Raw genomic sequence first — 24,491 nt, 5'->3', positions numbered from 1 at the left:
ATCCCCTCGTCCCCTATCAAGGTATTAATTTACTGTGCCAAAGTCACACTCTTCATGCATCTGATTAACTTAATGAATTTGTGGTCATTTCTCTGAGTCAGCATTCAAGAATTGTATCATCTCTTTTGGCGCCATAAAATGCTAGGTAATGCCACTTTAGGAACTTGGGACAAATCATTTAACCTTTTTGAGTTTTACTCGCGTTATCAGTAGCAAATGGAATTAAAGGTGATCATTACGTTTATACCCTCTCCTTATAAAATGTTATGGTTATTGAATGTGAGATTCGGAGAGCATTACTAATTTCCCAGAATTGCACCCTAACGTCCATTTCACTTTGTTCCTTTTGTATTGTGGCAAACTTTGGTTCATAAATTTTAGGGGACACTGTCACTTTTTTTGAGAACCTTAGGATCCCAAAGAAAAAGAATTGTAAAAGGCAGTCAGGGAAAGAATAGCTCCGTGCAGGAAGAGGAAAGCTCCCTGTTTTTGTTACTGGAGCACCTCCATGTCCCATGTTTTAAATCTGGCTGTTGTGTAAAACCCAGGTGGTAAGGATAGAAAAGGACAAATTTTGTCTTTTGTCTTTTTATTTCTTTGTATCTCTTGGTCAGATGGGGTGGGGGTGGGTGGGGAATTCTCGGTAGCAAAGTGTGGATATGAATAAGAGTACAAAATTAAGAAAGCCCTTTTAGAAATATTGGTAACTTCTGCTTTTTTAAATTTCAACAGAAATGAAGCAGAGTTTATAAAAATTACAGTTACTTGTAATGATAAAGTAAACACAAAATATTTTCCTCCATTGAATTTATGACAAACTAAGTGTCAGCTGATAAAATTAACGAAAAAAACTTCTTTTTATTGACTAAAGTAACAATTACCTTTAGTATCAAGTTCCATTAAAGGTTGAAGAGAAAAAGAAGCACAGAGGAAGTGACATGGAAGTATCAGAAAACATACATGATGCTGTGGCTGCTGGATTAATTCCACAAAGACAGAATGGAAAAACTGATAACCATCAATTGCCTATTACAGAAAAAAAAGATTCTGATAGGTAAGCCTATAGCAATATTTAAATAGTAGGTAATTGTTATTTTCCTATGCAACAAACTTTTCTAGTTTGAGCTAATGTTCACGATGAACAAATTTCGTATTTTTCGTGGAGATATTTCATCCTACGTGCTAATGAGAAAAATGTAAATACCAACGAGATACCATTTTTTGCGGTCATAGTATTTTATTGAAATAAATAAATATTTATTTTTGCGGTCATAAATATTTTATTGAAAAAATAATCAAAGTTAGGAAATGTGAGGAAAATGACATTCTTAGACACTGTGGCTGGATGAAATTGGTAACTCCTTTTTGAAAGGGGATTTAACGGTGTATTTCAAAATTTCAAATATGTCGGGGCACCTGGGTGGCTCAGTTGGTTAAGCGTCCAACTTCGGCTCAGGTCATGATCTTGCACTTCACGAGCTTGAGCCTTGTGTCAGGCTCTGTGCTAACAGCTCAGAGCCTGGAGCCTGCTTCAGATTCTGTGTCCCCCTCTCTCTCTGCCCCTCCCCTGCTTGTGCTCTGTCTCTGTCACTGTCAAAAATAAATAATATAACATGAGAAAAATATTTCAGGTAGGTCATCCCTTTATTCCAATGGTTTCGTTGCCAGGACTGGGTCCTTCTGAAATACGTGACTTCTATAAGCAAGGGCGTGCACCTGTGTGTGCAAACACACACACACACACACACACACACACTGTAAAGGCATTTATTATATATTATTACATATACAAAATAGGACAGATATATTAAGGTTACTTATATAAATACGTTACATGTATATGTGAAGGATATTTATTATAGCATTCCCATATCAAACATTTGGAGATAGTCTAAATGTTTATTTACTTATTTTGGGAGACAGAGAATGTGCACACTCAGGAGCCCAAGCATCGAGGGGGGGCAGAGACTGAGAGGGAGAGAGAGAGAGAATCCCAAGCAGACTCCACGTTAACAGTGCAGAGGCCAACACAGGGCTCGATCTCACGACCACAAGATCATGACCTGAGCCAACATCAACAGTCGGATGCTCACCAGACTGAGCCACCTAGGTGCCCCAGAGATAGGCTAAATATCCATTCATTAATAAGGAAGTTAAGTTTCACTTCTATAAAGTAATGGAATATGTGACCATTATAAAAAATGAATTTAGGTCTATGTGTCCTGATGGTTTAACAAAGTATATTTAAAGCATTTGGTTTGGTTTGATGTCATGTCTTATGCACATTTTGTTAGAATACTTTTAATATCTACTGAATTGCAAAAGGAAGTTCCCTGCTACACTGGCAGTCTACTTCATTACCAACAAAATTGCTAGTTATTAGATTTTTGGTTTTGTTTCCCAGTGCATGAGTGCTCCAATGTTGGACCCTCAGCTTCATCTGAATATTGCCAAGAGGTTTCACGAGGCAACATGTCTCATATTCTATATAAACATTTCATGACCCCTGTGCTATAAACCAGGATGCTGATAATGCAATGAATCGTTTTCATAAAGGTACTTTGCTTGCATGCCATTATCCTGCCTTTTTAGAGAATATATTTCAACATGCACCACACCAAATTTTTCAACAGTGCCTTCATGTTATATAATTGATGACAATTCAGTTTACAAAGTAGGACTATTTTCTGCATTCCCACCCCCTTTTACTTCTGTGTATAAAATTTTAATGTGACTAATTACTTTGGATAGTATATAACAGCCTGGAGTTAGGTGACTTTTTAAAAGTGTTTATTTTGAGAGAGAGAGAGCGAGCGAGCATGCACACATGAGTGGGGGAGGGGCAAAGAGAGAGAGGGAGAGAGACAATCCCAAGGAGGCTCCGTGCTGTCAGTGCAGAGCTCGATGCTAGAGATCCTAGAGATCATGATGTGAGCCGAAATCAAGAGCTGGATGCTTCATGGACTGGGCCACCCAGGTGCCCTTAGAGTTCAATAATTTTTATCAAGCACAAAATACTGCCCTTGAAGCTTAGTTTTTCCGTGGTCTTTCTAAGCATGAGAAAAATGGTAATCAGCTTATATAATATTATATATCTAGAAAAATTTTAAGGAGTCTTCTCATTGTATAATTTTGTGAGTTATTTAGTACCTTGGTGTGGCATTTAAAAAAAGCAAAAAAAAACAAAAACAAAACCCAAAAAAACTAGTGTTACATATATGCAATTTTTAAGACTTCCAAATATTACAAATTACTACCTAATCATTATGTAACAATTGAAAACTACAGCAGTAATAGAAAATTAGATCAACCATGACCATTTCACTTAGCTATGAAATCCTTCAAGAGCCTTCTTCACTCTTTGGTCCTGATTTCCCTCCCTCCCATCCACTCTTGAATTCATTGTAGCAATTTTCCCTCTCCCTCCTCCAGAATTGGTTTTTCAAGGTTGCCACCGATTTTCACTTTACTAAATCTAAACATAATTTCATACATCTCATTTGACTTAACCTTTCAGCAATATTTGACCCAATGGAAAACTCTCTCCTCCCAAATTCTGTCTCCATGTTGCTTGTAGGATATCACTCACTCACCTGATTTTGCCGCTGCCTTTCTAGTCTGTACACCTCAGCCTGGTTTGCTTGTTTCTCCTCGTCCGCCACCTTTTAACCCATTGATGTCTTCCAGGAATTGGCCTTTGATTTTCCTTCTCTTGACTTTTACTATCTTGTATATTCTAATGATCCTCAAGTTTATATCTCCAGCCCGGCTCTCTCTCCATAATTCCAGGCCCGCATATCAAACTGCCTACTTGATACCTCTTTCTGGATAGCTATTGGAAACTTAACATGTCCCAAATTGAACTCCTGATATTCTTTCTTAATATTTGCCTTTCATGTCTTTCCTAATTGGTTTAATAACAGTTCTGTGAGTTGCTCTGCTAAAAAACTTGGTATCATCCTTGAGTCCTGTCTTTTTCTTTTCCTTTTCCTTTTTCTTTTTCTTTTTCTTTTTCTTTCTTTCTCTTTCTCTTTCTCTTTTTCTTTTTCTTTTTCTTTCTCTTTTTCTTTCTCTTTTCTTTTTCTTTTTCATACACATCACATCTCATCTGTCAGCGAATCTTGTCCGGTCTTCCTTCAAATATATCCAGAATCCAAACACATCTTCCATGACCAAGAGACTATCATCTGTTGTTTATATTGGAGTGCTAGGTAACTAACTGGTCTTCTTGTTTGTTTGTTTGTTTCTTCTTTTGTTTTTCCTGTTTCCGTTAATTCTAAACACATTGGATCTAGTAAAACGTAAGTCAGATTGTGTCCTTCCTCTGCTCAAAGCCTAATAGCCTCCCATTTCACTCAGAGTACATGCCAAAACTCTTCCTAATGCCGACAAGGCCTATATATCATCAGGTGTCTCCTCCTCTCTCTCTCTCTCTGATTTGAACTGTTTTCTACCCCTTTCATTCTGTCCAGCCATACTGAATTTCTCACTACTCTTTTAGTACTTCGGACATACTTCTGTACTTGCTGTTGACTCTATCTGGAATGCTTTCCCTCAGATACCTCATGGCTTGCTTTTTCCTTTTTTGTTTGTTTTTTTCTTTCAGGTTTGTGCTTAACAGTCACTTTCTCAGCAAGGCCTTTCTTGGCCATCCTGACTAGTACTTCAACTACCCTTTTCCCTATAACACCTCAAAATTGGATTTCTCTGCTTTAGTTTTTCTCCTCTAATACTGTGTGTTTGGCCTGTGTAGCTTATTGTTATTGTAGGTTTACTTCACTCATGAGTAGGATTATTATCTGTTCACTGCCATGTCCTCAGTGCCTAGAAAATGTTCTAGTCTATATAGTACTTATTCAGTAATGTTTATTGAGTGAACGGAGTTTAACCTGTGTGTATTGTTTTTAACATAATACTAGTCCTCACTTTTACAAAGTTTGGCGTGGGCTCATTCTGACAACTAAACCTGCCAGTTATATACATTTTTTTGTTGGATTTTGGGGGGCCCAATGTTGTGTTTACTTGCTACTTATTCTTTTAGTTGTATTTATATTAGTTTTAATTATGGTGAAATGTATCAAAGGAATAGCAAACTTCCTTTATATTTATTAAGAAAACTAAAATAGGGTGGCAAATTATTATACGACTTTAAAGATTCTTGCCAAAGGATTATGAGCCCTCAAGATCTGAAATAAAAAGATGAAGTTGGAATTTATCGCTTACAAATAAGAGCGAGCTATGCTGGTTAGGTATAGTCTTCTCTAACAGAGGAGTCTGCTATTCTTATACAGGGTTTGAGGAAGAGTGGAGTTTAAGGATTGGGGGACTTTCAGAAAATTAAATGGTTTGTCATCATTTGAAGCACCATGCTTGTTCAGGTGCTTGGAGACTGTTGTGGATTGGTTGGCACGCTGAAGCATGTGTATTGGAGTGATTTTTGTCCTTTATTGGCTGTCTTTCAGAAGGAAGGAGCTGAAATGGATTGGTTGGTGAGTAGGGCTGGTGGGCATTGATTAACACGTTTAAAACTGATTCTGGTGGCTTCTTGTTACCATGGCTACATGTTAGGGGGTTTTTGGTTTGTTCTGTTTTGTTTTGTTTTGTTGTGTTTTGTACTGCTTTGTTTTGTTGTGTTTTGTTTTGTTTTGCTTTTTCTAAGTTTGAGGTGGCTTTCACCAGATGTTTTCTACTTAAGAGTTGCTTCTATTGACTGGGTTCAAAATGAAAGCTATTTTAAATTCTATAATTACAGATTCATTTTTGAAGTTTGGGTCGAGAGGAATTGTTTGATAATAGCTTTCAGAAAGATTCTTCTTTTCTTGGGTGTTATTTCAACAAGAGAACTTATCTGTATAACAGTTTTTTGAAAAAAAAAACACAATTGCTAGTTTTGTTTTTGTTTTTGGTGCTCTTCGGGGCTCATGTTTAAGTCCGAAATAATCTGTGGGAAATTTCATTCTTTTTGGAAATGTGCATAGCTGTATGGTAATAATATTCTGTTGCATGCATTTAGTCCATGAAAAAAGAATTATAATTTTCTTTTTGGTGAATCTCCCAGTATTTTCTACCAGGACTAGATATTAGGCTAAAAGGATACAAAAGTTACCAAATCTTTTTTTTTTTAATTTTTTTAAACGTTTATTCATTTGGAGAGACAAAAAGTGAGAGTGGGGGAGGGGCAGAGAGAGGGGGAGACAAAGATTCCCAAGCAGGCTCCAGGCTCTGGGCTGTCAGCCCACAGCCCGATGTGGGGCTCGAAGCCACAAACCCTTAGATCACAAACTGAGCCAAAGTCATACACTTAACGGACGGAGCCATCCAGGTGCCGCAAACTATTTTTTTTTTAAACAAAAGGATAACTACTCAGATGATTGCTATTTTTGAGTAATAGATAATGACATATGAGTACTTTTGAATTTTTGAAGTTTTTCCAGATTTATGAGATATAAGTAACATACATCTGTGTAACTGTAAGGTATACCTGTATTAATTTGATACACTTTTATATTGTCAAATGATTACCACAATAGTGTTAATACTTCCATCACCTCACATAATTATCCTTTCTTGTTTGTGATGGTCTACTCTTGTAGCAACTCTCAAATGATATGATACAGTATTGTTCACTGTAATCACCATCCTGCACATTAAATCCCCAGAATTTATTAATCTTGTAACAGGTAGTTTGTACCCTTTGACCAATATCTACCCATTTCTCACAGCCTCCTAACCCTGGCAACACCAGTCTGTTCTGTTTTCCGTGCAATTTTTTTTTTTTAATTCCACATATAAGTCAGATCATACAGTATTTGTCTTCCTGTGTCTGACTTATTTTCACTAAGCATAAAGCCCTCAAGTTTCACTCATGTTGTCACAAATGGCAGGATTTCCTTCTTGCTTGTGGCTGAAAATATTCCATTGTAAATATAATACCATATTTTTTAATCCATGGATCCATTGATGGATGCTTAGGATGTTTCTTGGCTATTGTAAATAATGCTGCAATAAACAGAGGGCTGCAGCTATCTCTCCAAGGTAAGGATGTCATGTCTTTAAGATATATACCCAGAAATGGGATTATTGGCTCCTATGGAGGTTCTGTTTTTGGTGTGTTGAGGAGCCACCATACTGTTTTACATAGTGGCTGTCCCAATTTACAGTCCTGCAGCAGTACAAGGAATTCCTTTCCTGTACATCCTTGCCAACGATAGCTCTTGTCTTTTTGACAATAGCCATTTTAATAGGTCAAAGTGATATCTATATACTGCAGTTTTGATTTGCATTGCCCTGATGAATAGTGATATCGAGCACCTTCTTGTGTACCCTTGGCCATCTGAATATGTTCTGAGGAGAGACGTCTATTAAGGTGCCTTGCCCAGTTGTTAATTATATTTGTTTTTAGCTGCTGAGTTGTACGAATTCCTTACACATTTTAGATATTGACGTTTTTCATATTTGTAGCTTGTGAATGTTTTCATCCTTTCCATAGGTTGCCTTTCCGTCGTGTTGCTTGTTTCTTTTGCTGTGCGGAAACATTGTTGATTGCATTGGTTGTTTTTGCTTTTATTGCTTGTACTTTGAATGTCCTATCCTAAACCATTCGTAAGATCTATGCCAAGGAGCTTTTATCCTGTGTTTTCTTCTAGGAGTTTTATGATTTAAGATTTTATATGGAAGTCGTTATTTGAGTTTGGGTTAACTTTTGTGAGCGGTGTAAGGTAGAGGCACAGTTTTATTCTGTTGCATGTTAATATCCACTTTTCTCAGTATCATGTATTGACGAGATTACCTTTTCTCTTGTGAGTATTCTCGGGTCTCTTAAAGAGACTTTAGGCATGGGTCTTTAGTTGGCTTTATGCATGGGTTTATTTCTGGGTTCTTGATTCTGTTTCCTTCATCTTTGTGTTTGTTTTTGTGCAACTTCATACGGTTTTTATTACCATAACTTTGTAATAGTTTGACACCAGCAAGTGTGATGCTTCCAGCTTTGTTCTTCTTTCTTAGGATTGCTTTGGCTATTTGGGGTCTTCTTGGTTCCTTACACATTTGAGGAATGCTTTTCCTATTTCTGTGAAAAAGGTCATTGGAATTTTGACAAGGATTGCATTGACTCTGTAGGTGGTTTCAGGTAATGTGGATATTTAATGGTACTAATTTTTCGAATCCATAAACAACGGGGTATCTTCCCATTTGTTTGTGTCTCTGCTGTTTCTTTTACAATGTCTTGTAGTCTTTACTGTACCTATCTTTCAGAAAGTCCTTGATTAAATTTATTCCAAAGTATTTTTTTCTTTTTGATGTTTTGGGGAAGGGGATTTTTTCCTTATATTTCTTTTTCAGCTATTTCATTGTTGTGTAGAAATGCAACTGATTTCTTGATGTTGATTTTGTAATTTTGTTTTACTAAGTATAATCTATTGTCAAATTGGTTTCCATACAACACCCACTGCTCATCCCAACAGGTGCCCTTCTCAATGCCCATCACCCACTTTCCCCTCTCCCCCATCTCCTATCAACCCTTAGTTGATTCTCAGTGTTTACGAGTCTCTTATTGTTTGCCTCCCTCCCTCTCTGTAACTTTTTTCCCCCCGCCGCCCCCCCCCCCCATGGTCTCCTGTTAAGTTTCTCAGGATCCACATATAAGTGAAAACATATGGTATCTGTCTTTCTCTGCCTGACTTATTTCACTTCGTATACTACCCTCCAGTTCCATCCACGTTGTTGCAAATGGTCAGATTTCACTCTTTCTCATTGCCAGGTAGTATTCCACTGTATATATAAACCACATCTTCTTTCTCCATTCGTCGGGTGATGGACATTTAGGCTCTTTCCATAATTTGGCGATTGTTGAAAGTGCTGCTGTAAACATTGGGGTACACGTGCCCCTATGCATCAGCACTCCTTATCCCTTGGGGAAATTCCCAGCAGTGCTATTGCTGGGTCATAGGGTAGTTCTATTTTTAATTATTTGAGGAACCTCCACATGGTTTTCCAGAGTGGCTGCACCAGTTTGCATTGCCACCAACAGTGCCAGAGGGCTCCTGTTTCTCCACATCTTCGCCAGCATCTATAGTCTCCTGATTTGTTCATTTTAGCCACTCTGACCAGCGTGAGGTGGTATCTCAGTGTGGTTTTGATTTGTATTTCCCTGATGAGGAGTGACATTGAGCATCTTTCCATGTGTCTGTTGTCCATCTGGATGTCTTCTTTGGAAAAGTGTCTATTCATGTCTTCTGCCCATTTCTTCCCTGGATTATTTGTTTTGTGGGTGTGGAGTTTGGTGAGTTCTTTACAGATTCTGGACATTAGCCCTTCCTTTATCCGATATGTCATTTGCCAATATCTTCTCCCATTCTGTCGGTTGCCTTTTGGTTTTGTTGATTGATTCCTTTGCAGTGCAGAAGCTTTTTATCTTGACGAGGTCCCAATAGTTCAGTTTAGCTTTTAATTCCCTTGCCTTTGGAGATGTGTCGAGTAAGAAATTGCTGCGGCGGAGGTCAAAGAGGTTTTTCCCTGCTTTCTCCTCTAGGGTTTTGATGGTTTCCTGTCTCACATTCAGGTCCTTCATCCATTTTGAGTTTATTTGTGTTTATGGTGTAAGAAAGTGGTCTAGTTCCATTCTTCTGCATGTTGCTGTCCAGTTCTCCCAGAAGAAAGAGACTGTCTTTTTTTTTTTTCCATTGGATACTCTTTCCTGCTTTGTCAGTGCTTAGTTGGCCATACATTTGTGGGCCTACTTCTGGGGTCTCTATTCTATTCCATTGGCCTGTGTGTCTGTTTTTGTGCCAATACCATACTGTCTTGGTGATCACAGCTTTGTAGTAGAGGCTAAAGAGACAGAGTGTGGACAGGGGAGGGGCAGAGAGAGAGAGAGAGAGAGAGAGAGAGAGAGAGAATCCAAAGCATGCTCCAGGCTCTGAGCTGTCAGCACAGAGCCCAATAGAGGGCTTGAACCACAATCCACGAGATCATGACCTGAGCTGAAGTCAGAAGCTTAACTGACTGAGCCCCCCAGGCACCCCTGCATCTTTATGTTCATTTTGTATCCTTCATCCTTTGAGCAACTTTTTGGTGGTCTCTTCTGGATTTTCTATATATAAGAACATATCATCTGCAAACAAAGACGGTTTTATGTCTTCTTTTCTGATTTGGATGCCTTTCATTTCCTTTTCTTGCCTGACTGCTTTGGCTAGGACTTCCCGTATCCTGTTGAATAGGAGTGGTCAAGTGGGCAACTTTGCCTTGTTCTTGAACTTAGAGTAAAAGCTTTCAGTTTTTTACCACTGCATATGATGTTGGCCATGGGCTTATCATATTGGACTTCACTATGTCCAGGTGTGATAATTCAGTACCCACTTTATTGAGAGTTTTTATCCTGAAAAGATGTTGAAGTTTGTCAAATGCTTTTTCCTCACATGCTGGGATGATCATATGATTTTTTTTTTATCCTGTTAATGCGGTGTATCAAATGTATTTATTTGACTTGATTTCCGAAGGGTAATTTTGCTGAGTAAAGTATTCTTGATTGGTAGTCTTTTTTCTCTTAGCACTTTGAATATGTATAATCCCACTGCCTCCTGGTATGTAAGGTTTCTGCTGAGAAATTGCTGATAGCCTTATGAGGGTTCACTTGTAGTCACATAGTCTTTCCTCACTCTTTTTCATTCTTCTTACTTGGTTCTCTGCTGACTGGATAATTTGGTAGTTCCTGTCTTTAAATTCACATTTTTTTTTTTTGCTTGATCCATTTCCTGTCAGTGATCACTCTTGCTTTTTTCATCTCCTTCATTATACGCTTCAGCTCCAGGATTTTTGTTTAGTCAGTTTTTACTATTTCCAGCTCTTTGTTAAGCTTCTCATTTTATTCATAAAGTGTTTTTCTGATTTTAATGAATTGGCTTTTTGTGTTTTTCTTGTAATTCACTGAGTTTCCTTAAAACTGCTGTTTTTGAATTCTCTTTTGAATAAATTACAGATCTCCATGTGTTTCCGATTGATTACTGGAAGATTACCTTTGATGGTATCATATTTCGTTGATATTTTATATTCTTTGCAATTTTGCATTGCTGTCTTTGCATTTGAAGTAGCAGTCACCTCCTCCAGTCTTTAATGACTACCTCTTCAGTGTGTCCAACCCTGAGTTTTTTGCTCCAGTGGTATGCTGGAAATTCTCTGCAGGACGCCTGGTTTTCCAAAAAGGCTCTCTCATCCGTGGGTGATTATCCTAGACAGTGTTTTCTAGGGAGGGACTCCCAGATGTGGCTGAGAGGGAGGGACTGGAGGCACTTTATGGGCTATTGCTAGGTCCACAGATTAGACTGTAGTATGTATGCCTGTTACCTGATGCACGAGTAGGCAAGACTTTTCCTCGGTCCCTCGGAATATGGTGCTAGATTCCCACAGCTCCTGCAAAGGCAGTTTTGCCCATGGGTGGATAAGATGCCAGTTTGTTGTAGGTGGGGAGACGCAACAAGGTACATCTTACTCAGCTATGATACTGATATCGCTCTGACATACGGGTATTTTAAAAGTAGTTTTGCCCCTAAGATATTTCCCTGATTTCTTCTTTCATGTTATATGGACCTCGTGCTATTTTAAAACTTTGTTGAAATGAAGCATTTTTATATTTAAAAGAAAAGCCGAAAATATAGCACAAATCTAGTTATTACTCCCATGTCTGAGTCAGAATTTCTTTCCTGACTGATCTCTTACTACTTGGTTCCATGTATCTTATGCTTTTTTTCCAAGTTCCTAAAAGTATACTTTTCCTTTCAAGGCACCTAGATGCCATCTATGTAATCTTTGTGCTTACATTCTAATCTCTAAGAGAATGGTTTTCTCCCGTTTCTTTTCCTGGTGACCTCTCCTGTTTATTTTCCCTCTTCAATAAAGCCTTTCTTGTCCTCACTTACAGCTTTGCACATGTCAATTCTTACAAATCACATTGTATTATAGTTGTATATTTGTCTGTGTTTGAAGCAACAGATGAGTATTTCCTTGTATATGGTTGGTATTTCAGCACTCTTCTCTGAATTAATAAATTAAGTCAGATGGGTAAAATTCAGAACTTGATGAAAATTGTCTTTTTATTCTTTATCAGTAAAATGATTAGAAAACATTGGCTGTTTTATGGCTTTTTCTTTAAGGAGTGAACCTGGTTTACATATGAAGAAGTTAAAGGAAGGTGAAAATGAAAAAGGGACATCAAAAGGATCTGTGATCACACCAGTGTTGAAGAAGGCCGATTCCCTAACTGGTGGTCCACTACAAAAGAATGATGGCAGCCATTTCAGTGAAAAGGATCAGCATGAAAGCAGGTAAAATCTATAAATTCTTTATGTGCCTGTGAAGGCATTTTAGCAGTGATTACCTTTTGTGGAAATACGATGCTGTAGTGTAGGTAGGTCCAAGCTAAAGCAAGAACATATCAAACACATTGCTTGAAACGTTATGATGAGGGTAAGTGACTTTGTCAAGGAGCAGTTTCAGTAGTCACCATGGAAGCATGGAAGATGAGTAAGTGTAAACAACTCCTTAGAGCATTTTAATTGGGAAAGGTAATAGAGAAATGGATGATAACTGAAAAAGAATGTGAGTTGCAAAGGCATTTTCCTCCTCTTTTTATTTTAAGATGGGAGCTTTTAGAGTATGTATGCTGTTGGAAATGATCAATAGAGATATACATGGTTAGTTAATTTAACTTTGTTTGCGTTTCCAAACATTAGGAAGTTTGTTGAGTGTATTACAGTATCTTTTAAAGATTATAGTCATTGTCTTTAGTACTCCTATTCATGTAATTTTGTGGAAGAAGTTGGTTTATTCAGAATTGGTTCCACAATGGGTATTCTCCTGTAATTGAATGTGCAGATTTAAAAATATATATATGTATGTATGCAAGTATGTATGTATGTATGTATGTATGTATCTATCTATCTATTTATACCTGTGTATAAATTCTATATGTATATATAAGTATATGTGTGTGTATATATATACACTCACACTTATAATAAACGTATGCAAACACTGAGGCCATTCTGAATAGAACTAATCCTTCCTTGATGATTTTAGATATTCAGTGCCTTTGATAGCGTCATGAACAGCTATGATTTTGTTAGGGACTTGAAAGTATCTGGTTATATCAAGTTAATATTTATTTATGTTCTGGGGAAAGGGGAAGATTTTGTTTATTTACAATTGGAAAATAAACTAGTAACCCATCACAGATTATTCCTTTTGGACTGGAAAGCTCTAAATTACAAAAACCATGCTTCCTGTACCAGCAGTGTCATTGACACAGATTATATGTTCAATAAGTATGTGTTGAATGTGGGAATAAACAGTTGAATGAACGAATAAATGCCTGTTGTTGAACTTCTCTAGAAGAAGCAAATCTGTAGTTTATTGAAAGTAGATTTCCAATATTGCCTAGGTATAAAGTCTCTTAAAAGAATGTGTAAGGTTCAGAAATTGCTATGTACAGCTATGGCTAGAAATAGAACAATAATGTAGATTCATTTGCTATTATATTAGTTAGAAACACTTAAGTATTACTTTAACCACATGTTATGAAACACATGCTTGGAAGGCACATTCCTGGGTTTGAATTCAGGGTCTGTTCTTGGCCAGTGATTAGGGCTTCTTGGGCAAGTCACTTTGACTTTCTGTGCCTCATTTTCTTCCTGTGTAAAATACCTACTATAATAACCTACTTCATAAGATTGTTGTGGGGCTTCAAATACCTTGAAGACATGTAAAGTGCTCATAGTAATGCCTAGAGAGTAGTTGTACAGTGAGTCTTCAACACGTTAATATCACGATTGTTCAAAAGGGGTCCTTTCATATAGGGACTTTACTTGCACTTTCCAAGTAGGTTTTAGTGCTAGGAAAAGCTTATTTTTAGTAAAAATGACAACAACAAAAACAATGGTGTCATGCCTATCAAATAATGCAAGTCGCATTAGGATTTTCCTTTGCTTTTGTTAGTTTTTATCTAAATTTAGTACTTTGTTGTTCTCACTTCAGCAGCACATATATTACAACTGGATACGTCTAATCCTTCGTTAATATTAGTAATAGTATATTTTCTATGCTGTTTAATGTTACTCTACTGTTTAATCCCCTTTGTAGAAAATTAGTTTCAAGTGCAGAGATTTTATATCAGAAACAATTGGGTTAAATATTCTTTGTATTTTAAGTATTTAATATTTGCCTGAAAAGAATTGTTGGGTTTTTTCAGGCCTGCAAAGAAAATTTCTAAGAAGAAGAACAAGGTAAGAGAAATAGACAATGTAATTTTATTTTATTTATTTATTTTATTTTTATTTTATTATATTATTTTGATAAATATTTATTAGAGATATTGTTCAGTGGCAAAAAAAAATACTTTATGAAAGATGTAGTGAAAAAATAGAAATCTTCCTTTGTTGTAGAGACATTTGCTGTGAAAAAGTTACTTAGAAATACTAGCTATTGATAACGGTGTCTTTTTGATAAAAATCCGTTCTTTTAAAAAGTCTCTGTGATTTCGCTTTTAAATGTTTATTCACTTATTTTTAAAATGTATTTTGAGAGAGAGCACGCACAAGTGGGGGGAGGGGCAGGGGGAGAGGGGGAGAGAGAATCCCAAGCAGGCTCCACGCTGACATTGTGGAGGCCAACATGGGACTCAAACTCAGGAACCCTGAGGTCATGACCTGAGCCACAATGGAGTCAGATGCTCAAACGACTGAGCCACTAAGGTGCCCCTGTTTTTGCTTTTATAAAAAGATGGGTATTTATCGCTTCTCTACACCTAGTATATTTTATAAATATTTGGGGGACATTTTGAAATGGTATTCTTTATTTGTAGGTCAAAAAGCAAATTACTTCTATGGATGACCTTGTCGACTTCATTCAGTCATCTGAATCTGAAACAGCCTCAGAGGATTGTGAGTTGCCTTACTCTAAGAATTTCATGTTGCTGATTGAACAACTTGGCATGGATTGTAAAGGTAGGAAGCCTTTTTACGTATATGGCTGTAGTGATATGTGCACACCTTGCCTAGTACTGCACCATAGAACACTGCTGTATTGTAGAGCTGCTCATCTCAGAAATATGTTTTATATTAAAATCAAAGGAGAACTATTGTATGCTCTCAGCCAAAGAGTCATCATTTCTACTGTACCTTTCTTAGTGGGAATGGCACATCTAACGTGTTTGTTAACTCTGCTTCTCTTCTGTGCCTTCACCCAGGTCAGGTCATTATTTTTCTCCTAGATGACTGAAATAACCTCAGGACCGTTTTCCCTGCCGTTCAGCCTCCCAGGACCTTGGTCTGCACTGCAACCATAATTATTATATACTTAAAAAAATGTGTATTTCATCATGTTACCTCCTTGTTTAAAGCTTAGCTGTTACTTCTCATTGCTATTAGGTTAAAGGCCACGGTCCTCTGGCTTCATCTTGTATTGTTTGACATCCTTCTTTCCATCTGTGTCTTATCCACTGTTTTAGACGTTTCTTCCTGTGAAAGAGCTTGTCGTTTCCAACAGCTTTGGTTAGGTAAACTGCACATATATGAAGTGTGTCATTTGATAGTTTTGACATATGTTTACACGTGTGAAACCATAACCGCAATCCAGACAGTTAACATATTCATCACCCTGAAAAATCTCATGTCCCTTTCTATTCCCTTATTATGAAGCTGCCAAATCGTTTTCTAAAGGAGTTGTACTGTTTTCCATTCCCACCAGCAGTCTGTGAGAGCACCAGTTCCTACATACATATTCATGAACACTTAGTATCATCAGCTTTTTACATCCTAGCCATTCGGATGGATATTTTATATATCATTATGGTTTGAATATACATTTTGCTAATAACTGACGATGTTGACCATATTTTCACATGCTTGCTTGCCATCTGGATATCTTCTTTGAATTGTCCAAATCTTTTTTTTTTTATTTTAAAAATTTGTTTGTTTTCTTACTTGTTGAGTTTTCAGAATTCTTTGTATATGCTAGACACAGTTCCTTCTTATTTTGTTTTCTTTTTGTCTTTTTGTGGTTGTTTTTGTTTTTGTTTTCCATTGAGGCATTTTATTTGCACATACGTATTACATCCCTAGAAAAAGAATCCCAGGATTTCCCCTTCTGTGTGTTTTCATCTTGCTTCTTCATGGTCCATGACTGTAGCTGAGGTGGTCACTATAATGAAACCAAACTGAGCAGATTATCCTGCCATTTTTCTAGATCTTTGCATTGTCCATCAGTTCTGGGGCCAGGCACTCCATGCTTGCTTAACCTGCCTGTGAGGTTCACAACAATTTTCCCAACTCTGTGATCATCAATGATTTTAAATTCACCAGTGTAACCATGCTTCATCATCATAGTTAGAAAGTGGACAATGTCTTTGGAGCACGGCCTAGTAAGAACCTGGCGTTTGCTTCTCTTTTCAGTATTGTTATGCTTTGGGGAGCATCTGCCACGACATTCACATGCATCATGATGGTGGCGCAGAAAGATGGTGGAAAGAGCTGGATACAGTTCCTTTATCACCTCTCTTTTTTTTTGCAAGGTTTTCCTTCTCCCAGTCTGTGACTTTTCCTTCTCTCAACAGTGTTTTTGAAGAGCAGTTTTTCTTTTTGGTGAAGTCCAGTTTACGCATTCATTTGTTCTTGTATGATTGTTGCTTTTGGTTTTTATATCTAAGAAATCTTTGCCTAGCACAAGGTCACAAAGTTTTTCTCTCATGCTTTCTTTTAGTAGTGTTATAGTTTTTGGTCTCACATTTAGATCTATGACCCATTTTATATTCTTTTTTTTTATGATATAAAGTATGGATACAAGTTCATTCTTTTGCATACGGATATCCAGTTGTTCCAGCACCATTTATTGAAAAGGCTGTGTTTTCTCCACTTTATGCCATTGCTCCTTTGTCATAATCAATTGGCCATATATGTGTGGGCTTATTTATGGGCTCTATTCTGTCTCATTGATCTCTTTGGCCATCTTTGTACCAATATTTTGCTGTTTTAATCACTGCCAGATTATAAGAATTTTTGAAATCACGTAGTGTTAGTCGTCCTGCTTGGTTCTTTTCAGTGTTCTTTTGCTACACTGGATCCTTTGCATTTCCACCTGAATTTTAGAATCAGTTTGTCAGTTTCTTAAAACAAACAAACAAACAAAACCCCAACTCTGGTGGTCTTCTGGAAATGAAGTTTAGATTCTGTTGAATCTACAGATTTATTTGGGGAGAACTGACTTCTTGACAATATTGAATTTTTTAACCCCTGAACAGAGGATATATCTCTCCCTTGATATAGGTCTTTTAAAATTTTCTCAGTAATATTTTGTAGTTTTTAATGTATAGGTCTTTCTGTCTTTTATGATATTAACTGTGATTATTTTTTATTTTCAGTGCAGTTGTAAATAATATATCTTAAATTTAAAATTTTTTTTGTAATGTTTACCCTTGAGAGAGAGACAGAGCATGAGTTGGGGAGGGACAGAGAGAGAGGGAGACAGAATCTGAAGCAGGCTCCAGGCTCCAAGCTGTCAGTACAGAGCCGACATGGGGCTTGAACTCACCAACGTTGAAATCATGACCTTAGCCAGAGCCCAGCGCTTAACCAACTGAGGCACCCAGGTGCCCTGAAATTTTAATTTTTGATTCTTTATAGCAAGTATATAGAAATACAGTTGATTTTTGTGTAATGATTCTGTATCTTCCAACCTTGATAAATTTATATGTATACATATATTTAAATTTTTTTTAACGTTTTATTTATTTTTGAGACAGAGAGAGACAGGGCATGAACAGGGGAGGGGCAGAGAGAGAGGGAGACACAGAATCGGAAACAGGCTGCAGGCTCTGAGCCATCAGCCCAGAGCCCGACGCGGGGCTCAAACTCACGGACTGCGAGATCGTGACCTGAGCTGAAGTCGGCCGCTTAACCGACTGAGCCACCCAGGCGTCCCTACATATATTTAATTTTAGAGAGAGTACATGAGCAGGGGAGAGGGGCAGAGAGAGAGAGAGAGAGAGAGAGAGAGAGAGACAGGGAGAATCTTAAGCAGTCTCCATGCTCAGTGCGAGCCTGACTTAGGGCTCCATCCTATGACTCTGGGATCATAGCCTGAGCTGAAATCAAGAGACACTCAAGAGTCTGGGTCATCCATGTGCCGCTATAAATTCATTAATTCTAGTAGCATTTTTCTTAATTCTGTCAGATTTTCTACATAAGCAAAGTTCATTAAAATTCGTTTTTAATTACTATTTTACTAACAATGGTAAATATTGGAGACTTGTAGCCAATACATTCTCTGTCGCAACTAAACAGCTTTGCCATTGTACTATAAGGGCAGTCAATAGATACTGCATACATTAATGGACATGGCTGTATTTTGATAAAATTTAATTTACCAAAACAAGTAACGTGGCCCACAGGTGGGAGTTTGCCAACTTCTATTTTGTGACCCTGTCGTTGCTATAGAGACAGTTTCACTTCATTTTCTATTTGGATGTCCTTTGTTGCTCTTTCTTGTTTGATTGCGTTGGCTAGAACTGCTAGTATAGTGCTGAAGAGAAGAAGTCATTCAGTGAATGGCCTACTTGTCTTCTTCCTGATCTTCTAGGAAATGCATTCAGTTTTTTACCATTACATGTAACGTTAGCTGTAGAGTTATCATGACTTGTTTTGTTTTGTTTTAAGTCATATTGAAGTTCCCTTGTATTCCAGGATTGCTGAAAGTTTTTATCTGGAATGGGATGTTGAATTTTGACAAGGGACTTATTTTACCTACGGAGATGATCATATAATTTTCCTTTTTTAAAAGTTTGTTAATATGGTGAATAACACTAATTGGTTTTCGAATCTTAAACCAACTCTGCATTTCTTGGATAAACACCATTTGGTCATAACAAATTATCCCTTAGTGTATTGTTAGATTCCACCACCCCCCCCCATACACACATGGCTACAGTTTAATTAAATAATTAATTAAATATAATTTATTGTCAAGTTAGCTAACATACAGTGTATATATTGTGCTCTTGGCTTTGGGAGTATATTCCCATGATTCATTACTTACATACAACACCCAGTGCTCATCCCAACAAGTGCCCTCCTCAATGCCCATCACCCATTCTCCCCTTTCCCCCACCCCTCCATGAACCTTCAGTTTGTTCTCTGCATTTAAAAGTTTCTCATGGTTTGCCTCCCTGTCTGAAAAGATTTTTCCCTCTTCTGTTCCCCCATGTTTTTCTGTTACGTTTCTCAAAATCCACATATGAGTGAAAACATGATATCTGTTTTTCTCTGACTGCCTTATTTCACTTCACATACTACCCTCCAATTCCATCCATGTTGTTGCAAATGGCACGATTTCATTCTTTCTCACTGCCAAGTAATAGCCATCGTATATATGAACCATATCTTCTTTACCCATTCATCAGTTGGTGGACATTTGGGCTCTTTCCATAATATGGCAATTGTTGATAGTGCTGCTATACACGTTGGGGTACATGTGCCCCTCTGAATCAGCACTCCTGTATCCCTTGGGTAAATGCCTAGTAGTGCAATTCCTGGGTTGTAGAGTAATTCTATTTTAATTTTTTGAGGAACCAACCTCCACACTGTTTTCCAGAGCAGCTGCACCAACCCTGCATTCCCACCGACAGTGCAAGAGAGTTCCCATTTCTGCACATCCTCACCAACATCTGTTGTTTCCTGTGTTGTTAATTTGATCGACTCTGACCGGTGTGAGGTGGTATCTCAATGTGGTTTTGATTTGTATTTCCCTGTTGATGAGCGACCTTGAACATCCTTTCATGTGCCTGTTGGCCATCTGGATGTCTTCTTTGGAAAAGTGTCTATTCATGTCTTCTGCCCATTCTTACCCTGGATTATTTGTTTTTCAGGTGTTGAGTTTGATAAATTCTTTATAGAGTATGGATGCTAATCCTTTATGTCATTTGCAAATATCTTCTCCCGTTCCATTGGTGCCTTTTAATTTTGTGGATTGTTTCCTTTGCAGTGCAGAAGCTTTTTACCTTGATGAGGTCCCAATAGTCCAATTTTGCTTTTATGTCCCTTGCCTTCAGAGATGTGTGGAGTAGAAGTTGCTGTGGCCAAGGTCAAAGAGGTTGTGGCCTGTGTTCTCCTCTAGGGTTTTGATGGTTTCCTCTCTCACATTGAGGTCTTTCATCCATTTTGAGTTTATGTATGGTGTAAGAAACTGGTCCAGTTTCATTCTTCCGCATGGTGCTGTCCAGCTCTCCCAGCACCATTTGCTAAAGAGCCTATCTTTTTTCCATTGGATACTCTTTCCTGCTTTGCCAAGGTTTAGTTGGCCATACATTTGTGGGTCCATTTCTGGATTCTCTATTCTATTCCATTCGCCTTTGTGTCTCTTTTTGTGCCGATATATACTCTCTTGATGATTGCCGCTTTGTAGTAGAGGCTAAAGTCTGCGATTGTGACGCCTCCAGCTTTGGTTTTCTTTTTCAACATTACTTTGGCTATCTGGGATCTTTTGTGGTTCCATACAAATTTTAGGATTGTTTGTTCTAGCTCTGAGAAGAGTGCCAGTGCAATGTTGATTGGGATTGCATTGAATGTGTAGATTGCTTTGGGTCATATCGACATTTCATAATATTTCTTCTTCCAGTCCGTGAGCATGGAATGTTTTTCCATTTCTTTGTGTCTTCTTCAATTTCTTTGATATTTTTTCTATAGTTTTCAGGATACAAATCTCTTATATCTTTGGTTAGGTTGATTCCTAGGTATTTTATGGTTCTTGGTGTAATTGTAATTGAGCTCAGTTTCTTGATTTCTCTTTCTGTGGCTTCATTATTGGTATATAGAAGTGCAATCAATTTCTGTGTGTTGATTTTTGTATCCTGTGACTTTGCTGAATTCATGTATCAGTTCGAGCAGCTTTTTGGTGGAGTCTTTCGGGTTTTCCATGTAGAGTATCATGTCATCTGCGAAAAGTGAAAGTGTAACTTCTTCTTTGCCAATTTGGATGAGTTTTATTTCATTTTGTTGTGATTGCTGAGGCTAGGACTTCCAACACTATGGTAAACAACACTGGTGAGAGTGGACATCCCTTTCATGTTCCTTATCTCCTGTGGTGGGGGGGCGGGAAGTTCTCTGTTTCTCCCCATTGAGGATGATATTAGCAGCGAGCTTCTCATACATGGCTTTTATGATGTTAAGGTGTGTTCCTTCTATCCCAACTTTCTTGAAGGTTTTTCTTAACAAAGGATGCCGTACTTTATCAAATGTTTTTTTCTGCATTTATTGACAGGATCATATGGATGATCGCATCCTTTCTTCTATTAATGTGATGTATCATTTTGATTGATTTGCGAATATTGAGCCAGCCCTGTAGCCCAGGAATGAATCCCACCTGATCATGGTGAAGAATTCTTTCATACACTGCCGAATTGGATTTGCTAGTATCTTGTTAAGAATTTTGGCATCCATGTTCATCAGGAACATTGGCCTGTCATTCTCCTTTTTAGTGGGGTCTCTATCTGTTTTGGGAATCAAGGTAATGCTAGCTTCACAGAATGAGTCCGGAAGCTTTTCCTCCATTTCTTTGTTCAACAGCTTGAAAAGTATAGGTATTAACTCTGCTTTCAATGTCTTGTAGAATTCCCCTGGGAAGACTTCTGGCCCAGGACTCCTATTCGTTGGGAGATTTTTGATAACTGATTGAATTTCTTCGCTGGTTATGGGTCTGTTCAAATTTTCTATTTCTTCCCATTTGAGTTTGGGTAGTGTGTGGTTGTCTAGGTATTTGTCCATTTCTTCCAGGTTGTCCAGTTTGTTGGCATATAAATTTTCATAGTATTCTCTAATAATTGAATTTCTGTGGTGTTGACTGTGATCTCTCCTCTTTCATTCATGATTTCATCTCTTTGGATTCTCATTTCTTTCTGAGAAAGCTGGCTAAGGGGTTATCAAGTTTATTTATTCGTTAAGAAAAAATGCAGCTCTTAGATTCACCGATCTTTTCTACTGTTTTGTGTTTTGCATTTTGTTTTTTAGGTGTTTTTTTGGGGGGGGATTCTATGGTGTTTATTTCTGCTCTAATCTTTATTATTTCTTCTAATGGCTGTAGGGTTTCTTTGCTCTTCTTCTTCTAGTTTCTTTAGGTGTGAGGTTCGATTTTGTATTTTGGATTGTTCTTATTTCTTGAGAAATGCCTGGATTGCAATGTGTTTTCCTTTTAGGGCTGCCGTTGCTGCATCCCAAAGGGTTTGGACTGTCATGTTTTCATTTTCGTTTGCCTCCATATTTTTTTAATTTCTCTTTTCATCGTCTGGTTGACCCATTCTTTCTCCAATAGGATGTTCTTTAACCTCCATGCATTCAGAAGCTTTCCAAACTTTTTCTTTTGTTTGATTTCAAGTTTCATAGTGTTGTGATCTGAAAATATGCATGGTATGATCTCAGTTCTTTTATATTTATTGAGGGCTGTTTTGTGACCCCCTGTGTGATCTGTTTTGGAGAATGTTCCACGTGTACTCGAGAAGAATGTGTATTCTGCTGCTGTTGGATGAAAAGTTCTGAATAGGTCTGTCAAATCCCTCTGGTCCAGTGTATCATTCAAAGCCTTTGTTTCTTTATTGATTTTCTGCCTAGATGATCTGTCCATTGTTGCAAGGGAGTATTAAAGTCACCTACAATTTCCATATGATTATCAATAAGATTGCTTATGTTTGTGATTAACCGATGCATATATTTGTGGGGTCTCTAGTTGGGGCCACCAACATTTACAATTGTTAGCTCTTCTTGATGGATAGATCCCTTAACTATGACGTATTGCCCTTCTTCATCTCTTGTTAGAGTCTGTAGTTTGAAATCTCATCTACGTATGGCTACTCCAGCTTTCTTTTGACTTCCAGTAGCATAATACATGGTACTCCATCCCCTAACCTTCAATCTAATGGTGTCCTCATGTCTAAAATAAGTCTCTTGTAGACAGCATATAGATGGATTTTGTGTTTTTTTTTTTTTAATCCATCCCAATACCCTGTGTGTTTCGATAGGGGCATTTAGTCCATTCACATTCAGAGTGATTATTTAAAGATATGGATTTAGTGTCATTGTGTTGTCAGTAGGTTTCATGCTCGTGGTGATGTTTCTGGTCCTTTGTAGACTTGGCGACATTCCATTCACATAGTCTTCCTGAGGATCTCCTGCAGGGCTGGTTTAGTGGTCATGAGCCCTTTTAGTTTTTGTTGTTCTGGGAAATCTTATCTCTCCTATTCTGAATGACAGCCTTGCTGGAGAAAGGATTCTTAGCTGCATATTTTCCTATTCAACACATGGACTTTCTCCTACCATCCCCTCCTGGCCTGCCAAGTTTCAGTGGACAGGTCTGCTACTACCCACATATGTCTACCCTTGTAGGTTAAGGCCCGTTTGTCCCTTGCTGCTTTCAGAATTCTCTCTTTCTGTTTGTAACTTGCCAGTTTCACTATGATATGCTGTGGAGAAGACCTATCCCTGTTGAATCTGAAGGGAGTTGTCTGTGCCTGCTGGATTTGGATGTCTGCTTCCTTCTCCAGATTAAGGAAGTTGTCACCTATAATTTGTTCAAGTAAACCTTCTGCCCTTTTCTCTCTCTCTTATGCTGGAACTTTGATGATATGGATATTATTACATTTCATTGAATCACTTAGTTTTCTAATACTCCCCTCATGGTCTAATATTTTCTTATCACCCTTTTTCTTGGTTTCATCATTTTCCATAATTTCATCTTCTATGTCACTTATTCTCCCCTCTGTTTCCTCCATCCTTGCTATTACTGCATCTAGTTTATTTTGCATCTTATTTACAATATTTCTTCATTGTTGTGACTATTTCTCAGTTCCTTGATCCCTGCAGCAATAGATTCTTTCCTGTCTTCTATGCTTTTTTTGTAAGCTCAGCTGTTAATCTTACAACTATTATTCTAAATTCTTGAACCGGTATATTTATTGTTTATATCTGTTTTGAGCAGTTCTCTAGCTGTCATTTCTTCCTGGAGTTCCTTTTGAGGAGAATTCGTCCATTTCATCAGTGTTCAGTACTTTATGTGTTTTCCTAGTTGTCATGTGTCCTGCACCTGAAAGCACTACTATTTTTAAAAGGAGTCATATGCTGTCCAGGGCCTGGCCCTTCAACAGGTATTTTTGGAGTGTGTTTCATGCTCTCTGTTGTTGTGACTCTGGTTGCTTTATTTCCCTACTCCTATTGGTGGGTTGGCCATTCCACTAGGTGTGCTTAGATTTGTTCATAATGTAACCTTGGAAACGAATTTAAACAGCGGGGGTGGGGGGTGGGTGATGGAAGTTGTCTTATCCCATACAAAGGGAGAAATGACAGGGGAAAGGGAAAAGAGAAGAGACAAAAAATTGACCAGGCAGAGAATCAGAGATACTATACAACTTAATCCAAGGAGGGAAAAGAGATAGAAAGAGACAGAGAGACAGAGAGAGAGAGAGAGAG

General features: G+C 37.8%; 1 protein-coding gene and 1 pseudogene across 1 annotated transcript in view; one reads left to right on the top strand and one right to left on the bottom strand.

Moving 5' to 3' along the window:
* The window catches only part of LOC106988283 (ankyrin repeat domain-containing protein 26-like), a 109,039-nt gene that overhangs the window by 42,615 nt on the left and 41,933 nt on the right, over nt 1-24,491 (top strand). Inside the window, 4 exon segments of the mRNA XM_053206708.1 lie at nt 888-1,054; nt 12,147-12,317; nt 14,240-14,273; nt 14,852-14,993. Of these exon segments, the coding sequence (XP_053062683.1) occupies nt 888-1,054; nt 12,147-12,317; nt 14,240-14,273; nt 14,852-14,993 (514 nt within the window).
* LOC128312520 (40S ribosomal protein S15a-like) lies at nt 13,223-17,731 on the bottom strand (annotated as a pseudogene).

The sequence above is a fragment of the Acinonyx jubatus genome, chromosome D3 (assembly GCF_027475565.1).
Source record: "Acinonyx jubatus isolate Ajub_Pintada_27869175 chromosome D3, VMU_Ajub_asm_v1.0, whole genome shotgun sequence".
NCBI lineage: Eukaryota > Metazoa > Chordata > Mammalia > Carnivora > Felidae > Acinonyx > Acinonyx jubatus.
Note: the sequence above shows the minus strand (reverse complement) of the source record. Positions and strands in the feature narration are given on the sequence as shown.